We start from the raw sequence: 13,080 nt of genomic DNA on the forward strand, positions 1-13,080 counted from the left end.
TTTGATTCCAATAAGAAGCTGGTAGAATGTACTTGTAGTACTTTTTATTTCTTTAAACTAAAAACACTAGTATTTATATGCTGTATATTATTTAGGAACAAGAGAAACAGAAAAGATGAAGTTGTCACACGTGGATCTGAGGAGATTTAAAATAAGTAGGCCTATATAATAAAGTAAATAAGTTTTGGCTTTTGGTTGTTTCCCAAATTTAATTTGTTTGAACAGGAAGATAAATTACTCAAATTTTAGAAGAGATGGTGGGACTTGTTTTTAATTAGTTGAATTCTGTAACCTAGAGAATGCATTTGTAAAAAAATTGATCAACATATTTTTTAAAAACATTATAGTTATATTTTTTTCTTTTTTATTTAAGAAGTTAAAAGTGTAATATATTTTTATTTTAAAACATTTTTAAAATCCCATTTTTTAGTTCATTGCCATGCTTTAACGAGAAAACAAAATCTCCCTATCAGATAAAGAACATGAGAAATATGTATTACCACAAGCGCTTGCAAAACCCACAAGAATTCCCCATCCATAATCATGGAATAGAGTTTTCCTTTATCTTTCAGTAAGATACACAAGGGTATATGATAAATGATAATATGAACAAATTACAATGAACAAAGTTATTAAATAAAAACCCTTCACTTTCTATATGACCTCCACACAATAGATATAATAAATATACTTAATTATCTGTAATAATAAAATGTAGTGGAAAAGTATACGATTAAAAAAGAATATAACTTGTTATATGTAAGTAACAGTATTTAATGAAGTTTTTGCTATTTTTGTAAATAATTTATAGATTGTTGTAGATTTGTAGATATTAAATGTGACATTTTGTTTTAAATCAGTAAGTCTTCTATTAGATACACGTAGATTCTCTACAGTAGATTCAATTAATTACAATCACTGTTAAAGACAAATAAAGTATAAATAGGCATTCATGAAGCTTTAATTATATCATATAAAATACTTCATCAATAAGAATTTTTAAAACAATATTTGCATAGCACCCAAAAAGGCATGTAACGATAAAACCTCATAGTCTTATCTGTGTGTCATCATATCTGTGTATAACAAAACTGATTATTTACACACAAATGATTAATGCAAATAATTTTACATTTTTAAGTCAATAACAATTGTATTTAATTTAATTTTAGTAACATTATTCTTGAATTTTAAAGTCCAAAATATGTTCTAAAACTGGGAAATATACTACTACACTATAACTATGCTGAAGAAATGTCTATTTAATTAGTTGTTGTGGTAATGATGTTGATTTGGACTTCATTATACATCTCCAGGCCATTCACTTTAAAAACTTTCCAATGTTCATAGAAATTGACCAGAAAGCCAGCCTAAGGTAAGGCTCCTGAATGGAGTCAATGTATCTAAAGCTTCACTTGTTAATCATCTATTTAAAAATACCTTAGCAACAAGTTAGCTCTTTCAAATCCCAGCCATTTTCTGCAAAAATCTTCCAAAACCCCCAGTGACTTACTACAAATTTAATAAAAATCCCAATACAATTTCGTTCATATTGCAGACCTTTGTAACAATTATTTTTCACCCAATTTTCTTTAAGTTTCTTTTTTATTCTGCATTAAATATATTAAATTATACAATAATCATTGTGGTACATATTTATGCTTGTGAAATATTTTATGCTAAAAATAATATGCCTTAAAATTTTGTTTAAAATTTTTTTGACTTTTTATATATGTAAAACCGATAATTCAGAATTATATTTATTTGAAAAAACGTTATAGCTACAGAATCGCGTTAGGGTTATGTATATACATTTATGATGTAAAACAATTTTTTTACATAATAACATTCAAAATCCCCTTTTCATTTAACTCAGAAGTTGGAAGTCGTTCAAAATTGAACATCATTATGTTGTCAAAGGATGCATTTGTTCTAACATTAAAAACAGGTTTATTGACAATATTTAGATACCATTGAAATGATAGAGTTGTTTTATCATCACAACATTTTTTGGTTCTTATTCTTCTTTCTTAACTGCTATTATTTATGACTGTTTTTGTTTCTTTAGAGTCATCATTCTTGACTGATGAGTGTATGAATACTGTGTTCTTATTTTTGTTAAGTAAAACATTTATTTCATTGGTTAAATTTGAAACATTTATTACCTGAAAAACGATAAATATAGTTAAGTTTTATTGTATGAGTGAGGAAATATAATTATGTAACTGTTTATTTTTATTTCAACTTTATGTAAGTGTTGGTGTTTTGCCAGTAACCATATCAAAGTCTATCTGACTAACCCGTGCTTTCAATTATATTGATGTAAATAGTTTGTGTTCAAAGTCTGTCATCACTTTTTAGTAATATTTATGTACTGCAGGTTGGAAATTTTGAGACAGAAGTGTTGGTGTTTTGCTGGTAAGCATATTAATCACTTGTTTTTAACTTAACACATGTTTTGAAATAAGCCTAGGTAGGTGTAAATAGCTTACCAAATACTTTTTTGTGGTAAAACCCCCGTACAACTATATATTTTCTAAAACTATACTATTACCATCTATTTAATCAATTTAGAACTATCAACTTACAATATTTCATATTAGTTTGCTATGAACAGTCACCCATAAATTACATAAATTTAATTTTTTAATTTCAAGTTTCACCTAATGTAACACATATTTATATCAACAAGTTATATTTTTAGTATTATATTATTCTACAGATATTACTGAATAAAACAACATATAAATAACATTATTAATAATACTCAGTATTTGAAATGTAGAGATAATATAGAAGAAGTGCTTTTCAATGGAGCAAAAATAGCCTGCCACTGCACAATTTTATCTGGCAGCTCCAGTGTTAAAAATGGAATTAAATGGTTATAAGTCCTTAATTCTTTAACCACCAGTAGCAAATAGCCTCTAAATCTGTAGTACCTCTGTAGACCTTTCTAGGCATTTAAAAACTAGAGTTTGATCCTGCAAATTCACGCATTTGGAGTCTACTTACTAGATCCTAGTATTTTTTTACAGGGTTTTACTGTTTTCAATTTATTATAAACCCTTTAATGTGATGTGATGTAATATGGACATGCTTTAAAACCCATTTATGTGGTTTGACGTCCACATAACATGTGGTGACAGCCCATCATGTGGTTTTATCTTCCAGCAAATTCTTGAATTATTCCTACTAAATACTATAAGAGAACATTGTAGACAAAACGTGGAACAAATATTCTTACTTTTTTTATTCTGGTTGTTTTATTTTGGTTGAATATCGTCACTACTCAACCAACAGGTTTCTGTAAGCTGATTGCAGTAATAAGATTACCCTAATTATTGTAGCAATTAGGATCCACAAATATTTATTGTAAGTTTATCATGATTTACTTACTTTTCCTCCCTATCCTAGAAATTTTGTAGGACATTTAAAGATTTTTACAACTTTCAGTTAAAATCTTTAATTGATCATTTAGTCATAATTAAAATTCTAATTTGTATTTTATTAGTTCATCATCATTCATGAACATCTCAATTAATCTGTTCAGAAAAATACTTATGTATAAATATTAATTAAATTTAACTGTTAGTGTTGTGATAGGATTATCATTCCTTTCTGACTTCCAGCAACAACAACAGAGGAAGCTTTATATAAATTACTTTTCTGAGTATTATCCACAAATAAATAAATAAAATTTATGTTGTAATAAACAGCACTTTGGCACTTGAATTTAAACTTGTTTACCAAGAATCCAATTCAGTTAATCAACGGTTCTGTCGACAGGAAGCATTTGGATAACCAGCGCTCTACTGTAATTACATAAATAAAACAAAATATTGAAATGTTAAAATATGGAAAATTAGTAATGTTAAACATTCCCCATTATGGTTACACATTTTATTTACATTGTTGTGTTGAAAAGATCACATGGAGAACATTTAGGGTTCAACTTTTTCAGTAATTAATGTGAACATGCAAATGCATGTACTTGTACGTGCACAAAACATACACTATGTATGGTATCATGAACTTTCAATTTCAAATTACTTGGTAATTATATTCAATACTAGATGATGGCCAACTAGAATACTCTATGTAACAGCTTTTTGTAAAATTTAATTTTATATACATCAAAACACCATATAAATACCTCTTTTTAGGTATGGAAATAAGCAGGCTACATACCAGGTTCATTTTCATCGTTATCAATTTCAACAACTTCTTCAATAACTTCTTCCAAGCTGTCATGTGCTCCCATATCATCCTCTTCATCCTCATCTTCATCTTCTTCTTCATCCTCATCATCTTCTTCAATATCTTCTTCTAATCCGTCTTCTACTTTTTCTTCTATGCTTTCAGTTATATTATTTATATCCTTTAAAACATGAAATACATTTTAAATAAATAAACTCCACAAAGTAATATTTTAAGAAAATATTAAAAATTATTTGTAATTTGTAGCAGAAGAGTGCTGTAATTTTAAAAAGTCAACACCCATGTCTTAAGTCTTTTTCATTAACTTAGTTTCAACCATTTTTCAAGAAACAGACAAATACTTTTGAAGCAATCATTATTAAACCTCACATTAAAAATTGAAATCTGATTGTCATCGGCAACAGTTTGCCATGTGGTAACAAAGTCATCTTTTTTATTTGAATCCTTATTAACAGAAGGACGTATTAATCAATCAGTTCTAATGCATCAATATTTAAGAAAATAATCAAAATTTCATTAAATGGTTGGTTGATTTAATAGGATTATTTGACCTTGAGTTGCTAGTTAAAACCCCAACAAGAGTGACAGCAACAACACAATTGTCTATAGACAATTACTTCTTCAAACTCACTAATGTTGCAGTGGTAATGGTTAATGCAACACTTTTGGAAAACTACAGCCACAGGCCATAACTATAAAAAAGTTTGTAAAGAAGCCTAAATTCTTATCTTTAAAATCTATGCAAGAGCTAAAGACGATTAAAAATGTTTTTTTAACTGTAAAAAGATTTACAGAAAATTAATTCAAGCTAAAAAAAACACCTTTTTCTGCAATATGAACAATTATGCAATTATAAATTAATCTTGTGTGAACTTATCGATGTATATGTAATTAATGTAATTAATCAGCATCCTTCACAGGTCATAGCAAGATATTCAGTATTGATTCAGTCAGTTTTGTAGCACAACACCAAATCCAAAAATTTTTATTGACACCATCCACTCTATTTTAGAAGCAATAATTATGTTTTAAAGTTATACAACAAGTTAAATTAATAAGTTTTATTAAAACTTGATCATTTAATTAAAATAAATAATTAACCCTCTCCCACTCGCATTGTTTCCAGGCACTCACGGTACTTATAACCTCAATTAATTCGCTCTGCCGGTCGCGCCTCAACTTACATACGTTCTGTCATTGTAATTAACTATAATTATATATATTAATTATTTTACTATATATTGGTTCAATGAAGTTGATTGTACGAGACCAGGGAGGGGGCACACGGACAGCTGGGCGCTGGGTTGTTTGTTGCGCAGTTACTTGGTGAAGGTCATTGTCTGGCTCGCCGTCACTGCCCCTGCCACTGTGATCACTCCGAACTACATCCTCAATGCCACCAACCACTTCACAAAGCTCTGGTACATCACTACACTCACTTGAATCGTCGCAATCACTACTAATAACGAGATCGATTTCACTGTCACGAAGTGTACGACTACTACCTGCCATTGTTTCCGCACAACTAATATAAATAGCAAAATAATGGAATAAATCTACTTTAAAAGTAAAGTAAATTGTCTCCTGATAGCAAACAACCCGTAGTAGTACAAACTATTTCTACTTGAGAGCAACACTTATCGGCACTAGTAGATAAAGCAGTGCGTGCCGATCTGTGCCGTTTAGGCTGCAGTGGCAATGTAGTGGCCGTGCCGATTCATGCCTTGCGAGCGGGAGAGGGTTAAAATTACATAAAATTTAAAATGTCATTATTAATAATAGTTATTAAAAATAATAATAATACTCTAAATTTTGATTACTACGGATAACAATCCTAATAATATTATAAATTCAAAAGTGCCTTTATTTGTTTATTTTGCTTTCACACATAAACTATTCAACTGGTTGCACTGATATTTTACATGAACATTCTTAGGGTTCCTGGGATGAATTCTTATTCCGAAAATTCTTCCGGGCTACGCACCACTGATCTGTAAGGTAGTTAAAAATCCCATTTCGGTTCCTAAAGTTGCGAAACATTAATGATAAAAAGAGCCTGTTAAAATGAAATCAACTGTTCTGTATAAACATTGTATTATGACTGCATGATCATATGTTAAATTAAATTAACTTCTACTTTCTAATTGTTTACATTTATAGAGTGAAAGCATAACAACACTTCTTATTTCAACATTGTGACAAGGAAAACCAATTAATTTATTCTGGACTTTAATTATTGAATGAAATTGTAAATGTGTATATGCAAGGTATTGAATTTTGTTTCCTTAAACATTGTGGGAAGGCATATTTACAACACCTTAGGGAACAAAAACGGAGGGACTGGGCATTAGCATAATTCAACAAATCATTCGTTCCGTGATTATAATAAGTGTAATCACAAAGCAGTACACGAGACATTAAATGCAATTTCTATGATGTAAAATCGTTGAGGGGACATCGCATCCATTTTATACTGATAAAGTATATAAATACTGATATAATTCCTAGACTGGACCAAGGAAATACTATGATATAGCGAACATTGATTGGAAAGCAAGAACATATGATATATGATTAATTTCAATTTTTAAATGTCATAGAATCCTACTGTATTACATCACAAGGGCTTTCATTAAGACATCTAGGAACTTCGACTTTGGAGTTCCTCTACAATGGTTTAAAATAGTTACTGAAATCATTCAATCAAATACACGGAATGTTGCATAGAAATTGCCAACGAAGCTGCGGGTATGTGTTAATTTTATGAAATTAAAATCTTGTATATGCTAAATAAAACACACATAAAATAGGTTCAGTTATATTTGAAAATAATAAACCAATGACTTTGTAAACATACTTCATGAGTGAGAGGTTGATCAGATGGAGCAGGAAGTGGAAGCAATTCAACCAAAGTTTCTTCCTCTTTGAGTTCTGAGGTTTGACAACCATCATCTCCGATTGGAAATAATCTATGAAGAGTCATCTGAGCCACATGAGAAGTCTCCAAGAAATGATAGCATTGTTCCAATTTGGAACAACAGTCCAGACAAACCATCTTTGGTAACGGGTCTTCAGGATACATCTGCAACAGAAATGAACTTTTAAAATACTGCTCTTTAAGGCAGAAATATAGATGACATAACAATCCAGGAACACAGAAGTCAGGTGCAGACAACACCATGTTGCTTTCAGGTGGACACAAACAATGTGAACAAATTATTAATTGTCAGAAAGACACAGGAGGAAGCTAAGACCTTGATCTCTAAATCATTCCAGATTTACATTATCATAATATATTTAACCAGCAACCTATCTTGACAAATTACAGATTTAATTTTACATTAAAATGCAGACACTTATATACAGGAACAATATTCATAAACTAAAACACTACAAAACATACATAGAAAGCAATACGTTTAACATTTTTTTAAAGAACAAACCAAAGAATGCAAGACAATATTGCTAGACCAACTGAAAATAAGGTTTAGGAAGAAGACAAGGATACAACTGAGAGTGAGAACGAAAGAGAGTGAGGGAGAGGGAGAAATTCATAGAATTCCTTACATCTTGTGTTCCAACTAACAAATTACAACTTCCTATATCACTTACTTCAGAGGAAATTTTACTTCTCCAAAGTTAGGATCACTGGGAATAAACTTGAAGTATAATGTAAGCTTCACAATAACTACAAGATGGTTTAAATTCAATTGCCATAATAAAAACATTATGTATTACATATTGTAAAATAGCCTAAATATACATAATGTGTGGAAAATCTCAATAACATTTTTTTTATAAATGAGGATTATTGTACTGTAATGATAGATTGTAAAATACCATTTAAGTATTTTTTAGTATGGACTCCTTGATAGGTGTCACTATTAAGTGACACCTTATTTTGAAGGTATTAAGGCAAGCCAGCACCTTCTAACAAGTAAAAATTGCATTTTTAATTTTGTCTACATTTCTTTCTTTTTGAAAATCTATAATGCTATATATGATATCTTAATGGTACGTATTTTGGGTTATTTAAAACCATCTTTTTGGTGGATGCTTAAGAGCTTGTCACTCAATAAACCAAAAGGAAAAAATTGTAAAATGTTGTGGTTTAACTTGTTTTGGTAGGTGTTGTACCTACAAAAAATTACAACAAAATCATAAAAATCTGAGAGGTCTGCACCCAGACCATTGGTTTAATAGACATGAAATGATCCTTCATTATAACTTTAAATTATTTTGATATTTAAATAATTTTGAAAATATATGTTATTTATACTATAAATTACTACATCATATAAAATTTCAGAATAGGACAGAAATGGATTTTAAGAAATATTTTGCTACTAAAGTACATACCGGTTTGGTGTGAGCTGCCATTGCTATATTCGTTAAATAATATGTTCCGCAATCAGGTATAATTTAGTTAAAACTTCTAAATTTATATAAAATCTGTTTTTAAAAAATTATGTGAGCTTAGGCCCAGGAACTGTGTCCTTCTTGGAAAACAGTAGAATACATAGTGTGTGTGTGTGTGTGTGTGTGTGTGTGTGTGTGTGTGTGTGTGTGTGCGCACGCACTGCACCAAAACATCAAGTTAATGATAAGTGGAGCAAAAATTCAGAATTGTATCCTGGTTAATGAAACCTTTTTGCAATCTTACCTCTCTGTTTGTCCAAGATAATGTGCAATCAATATTTTCACCTCTGTTATATGCATGTATGCATAGAATGCCCACATGGTAGTGAATTGAAAGAATTGTATAAGAAATTTATTTAATGAGGTAATTGATGAAGTGATTTACAAAAAGTTACTAACTGTATAAGTCTTCGATGGTAACAGTAGTAAAAAGCACCAACACTTTTGTTGATGATCTTTTAGAAACACTTTTAAAGCTCAAAACACATACATTTATAACTAATCATCATAAAGCAGAAAAAAATAAGAGAAGGTCATATAGTAGTTAATTGTGTTATACAGAAAATGATTCCTCCATCATATAAGATGAGATACAATTCTTTCACTGGACTACCAGCCAAGTTACCCTATACCCCTTCATTATTTGGGGGTATAAATACACTTCGTACCATATACGTGCAAATCTAAGATTACGAATTTGTTGAGAGCTCAGTGAAACATTTCTCAGCACATAAAACCAGATGTATTATGTAATTTGGTATTGTATATTGTGTGCTTTCACATAGTATATGTGTCTTGCTGGAGCCGTTTTGCATTTTAGAAAAAGTAAAGTTCGGACAGTCAAAGTACAAATCTATAATTTTTGTTGTGATTTTCAGATCTGCGGCCAAAAACAGCCTATATCATTGTTGTGACTTTTATGGTATATTTTTGTTCAAGCAACTGACAGTATAATTTTAAAAGTTAAATTGATATTTGTTTATATAATGTGCTAACCCATAAACTGTTTTATTTAGGGAACGGATTACATTTGTAAGTTTATAGGTTAGGTTTCAATGTCTGTCATCCGCCATTTTTTCCTTCAGTAAGTGATAGGCTATTAAGTATTGTGGGCGAAACTCCTTGGCAGTTTCACACCAATTTTTTTTTAGGTCTCCTGTAAGAAACACTGCCAAAAATAGTGGCCACCAAATAATACCAAAGCAGACCTACCAGATTTTTATAGTTGAGATAAATTAGGAATCCGATATTTCTTAGAGGATGAACTTTCTGTAACAAGATTTTGTCAAACGTTGCCACTACTCTATACACTGCGAGGTGGCTAAACATTGACTATCCCCTGCTCTTGCGTTACTATTATGTGCCATATTAATATACTACATAAGGCTAAAGACAGTTGCCTTAGAAATTAATAATAATTATGTAAATCATAAGTCGATAGGCTATATCTTTCAGATAATACGGTTATGAACACACTCAGCCATATCCCAAAGAAGGGACATGCTATTTTCAGCATTATATTTAGCAGTTTGAGATTAGCTACCAATGTTGTTTGCAGCTTTGATGAATTACACTTTTTTTAATGTCCAGAACTCACTTTCACCCCATACATATTCATAACAAATATCAGGTAGAAAAGATTCGGGATTAAACCACAAAGGTTGGGATTAATGGTTAGTCTAAATCACAAATTTAAATTGATATTAATATTTATAGGTTTTATAAGATTAATATAAGCAGAATTTTCACATTTTTCAAGCTAACTTCTTAAAATGTGATTTTTAGCATGGCATAAAACTACATGTCATAAGTGGAAATCACTCCCAATATCTAATCTAAAACTAGGCTCTTCTCTATTTTACTTGAAGTTTTTTTCAGAGGTATAACGTAAAATTCTACTAATTGTTCCTGCATGCAACTAATAGTAATTGATAGTCTACAAAAAATTGTTGATGAAATATTACTTTGCGTTTCCAACCTAGAACTTAACCTCTCACCTCAATTTGAAGACATTTGTTAATTTTTGATTCAATTCGCAAGTTATGCCCTTCATCATCGTAAATTCCTACAAAGGAATCTTTTTTAACAGCACAAAGACGACAAAGTTTAATGTCCATTTTACTAAATCTACAAATTTAATTTACAACGTAATCATTTTGTGTTTGTTTATAGTGTATTATAACCTCCAATTACAAGAAATACACTCTACAGTAACCCACAAAATTTTCACTTGTAAACACCAACATAGGATTCATTTCTAAGCGTAGGGATACTTAGTCGTCAACTAGACTAGACTGTACCATTACCACGTAAATTTGATGTTGGATATTCTACATGAAAAGAATAACTTAATAAATAAATACATTATTAAAAATAATGCCATGGATATTGGATTTGTATAAATTTAATATATAACTAATAGGGCACAAATTACTTGGAACTATATTTTATCATATGGTCAACCATTTCATTACTTTTGTTTCAATTTGAACATGTATATTTTTTATTTGCTCATTCATTTAGCCTATGCCATACTTTTTTAAACTGGGCAATTGAAAATAAAATTGCCGAATTAGAATGTTTGAATGGTTTATTTCATATTATTCGTTAAAATGGCGGAAAGAAAAATAATAAGTCTAAAGTTATCAAATAATTATTTTTTATCCAGATTGTGAAAATAATCTGGTATAATCAATTTATGTTATATTACGTTCATTTTCGCACTTTATTTTAGTCGAGTGTGTATAGTCTTATTCTGATTAGTCTTATCAAAAAATAAAATTCGATTAAACTTATCGTACCATAAACATAATTGTAATATTTTGTATTATTTGATATAAGAAAATTCACAATTATTGGATATCTAATTGTGACTTTTCTTTTATAAAATAATAGAAATTGTTTTTCCAATAAGAAGAGCTCCTCCTTCAATGAAATAATTGTAATAGTTTAACACTGCATTACTTTTTATCAATTGACTATATGCTTTCTTTAGTAATCGAACAATTATTTGACTCCTGTGTATTATCCAGCTTGTTACCTATGCAGGAAGCAATCATAAAAACAAAGAATCAAGAATCAAGAATCTTTATTTTGTCGTTGACATAATACATATGTATTGACAAAGTCATATTACAGCTTGAATTAGCTACAGTCAATTCTTCAATAATTTATGACATAAAAAATTATAAATATTTGAATATATCATTAGCTAACAGACATGGGTTTTAAGTTTTACTAGGCTATAATAAATAAATAAATAAATATTGCACATAAAAATAGATATTGCACATAAAAGTAACATACATAAGAATAAATTATCACAGACAAAATAATTATTATGAAAGACAAAAATAGCATAAAAACACTGAAGTCAAATAACAAATAAAACTGCACATAAAAGTTTAAATATAACATATTCAACAATATTGCACCAGCTCATAAATTTAAATGTATCACAAGTTTCAGTTATAGGCATATAGTTATCTAAAAAATATCTATTTGTTCCAAAAGCAAAAATTCTTGAACTGAATAGACTGGATTATTCAACAGCCATTCATAAAATTTTTGTTAATAAGAACTTTTGATTGTTAAAGTAATTGCTAATTTTAATATATTTATTAATTTTATTATAGATTTTAAAAGACATTTCTACGTGACTATTGAGTGTTTTCTCTAGCCTGGAATGCGTCCTTGAAATATTACTACTATTTCTGGTGTGATAAGAATGCACATCATTTTGAAAAGTTAAAAGTGGGCATTGTTTCAGTGCATAAGATAAAAGTTCATAAATATACAAATTAATTATTGTTGGAATTTTTTAATAATTGAAACAGCGGCCTGCAGTGGGCATCATCTACTGCATTTGCGAGAATACGAATAACCTTTTTTTGAATAATTAAAATCTCTTTTGTTCTACTGCAACCACCCCAGAAAATTAAGCCATATCTATAGATACTTTGAAAGAATGCAAAATAAATAAACCATTTTTAAATAGCTCATATCAACAAGGGCTTTAAGACGTCTAATCAGATAGACAACTCTAGACAGCCTAATTGACACATGATCTACATGGGAATTCCATTGAAGTTTGCTATCTAAATGCATCCCAAGAAACTTGACACACTCATCCTTGGGTTGTAAATTTTGGTCAAAAGGCCTCAAACTAAAGACTAAATGTTGGGTTTTATCAGAATTCAACTTGAAATGATTGCTTTTAAACCAGATTTCCCCCTCATTTACCGCACTGTTTATTAGATGGGAAAGTTCACCCATCATGCCAGCGGCTGCAAAAAAGGTGGTGTCATCCGCATATAAAATTGATTTAACTGGATATGAAATATTTGATGGTAAGTCATTTATTGAAATCAAAAAAAGTAAGGGTCCAAGCACAGAACCTTGAGGTACTCCATGCTCCACCCTCACCCTGTTTGACCAATTTCC

At 29.7% G+C, this 13,080-nt stretch overlaps 2 protein-coding genes across 5 annotated transcripts in view; one reads left to right on the forward strand and one right to left on the reverse strand.

Annotated features, from left to right (window-relative positions):
- Positions 1 to 10,895, reverse strand: part of LOC124359857 (zinc finger protein 436-like) — a 31,827-nt gene extending 20,932 nt beyond the window's left edge. Inside the window, exons 1-3 of the mRNA XM_046812946.1 lie at positions 10,635 to 10,895; positions 7,076 to 7,300; positions 4,189 to 4,378 (exon numbers count right to left, since the gene is read on the reverse strand). Of these exons, the coding sequence (XP_046668902.1) occupies positions 4,189 to 4,378; positions 7,076 to 7,300; positions 10,635 to 10,754 (535 nt within the window). The 5' untranslated portion in view covers positions 10,755 to 10,895. The remainder of the gene's footprint in view (positions 1 to 4,188; positions 4,379 to 7,075; positions 7,301 to 10,634) is intronic.
- LOC124359858 overlaps positions 2,055 to 13,080 on the forward strand; it is a 31,335-nt gene continuing 20,309 nt past the window's right edge. For 3 of the 4 annotated variants that reach the window (XM_046812949.1, XM_046812948.1, XM_046812951.1), the window contains exon 1: positions 2,056 to 2,418. The gene's annotated coding sequence lies outside the window, so the exon portion shown is untranslated. Of the gene's footprint in view, positions 2,419 to 13,080 lie in introns of all 4 variants that reach the window. The other variant, XM_046812947.1, reaches the window with a different exon arrangement.

The sequence above is a fragment of the Homalodisca vitripennis genome, chromosome 4 (genome assembly GCF_021130785.1).
Source record: "Homalodisca vitripennis isolate AUS2020 chromosome 4, UT_GWSS_2.1, whole genome shotgun sequence".
NCBI classification, from domain to species: Eukaryota; Metazoa; Arthropoda; class Insecta; order Hemiptera; family Cicadellidae; genus Homalodisca; species Homalodisca vitripennis.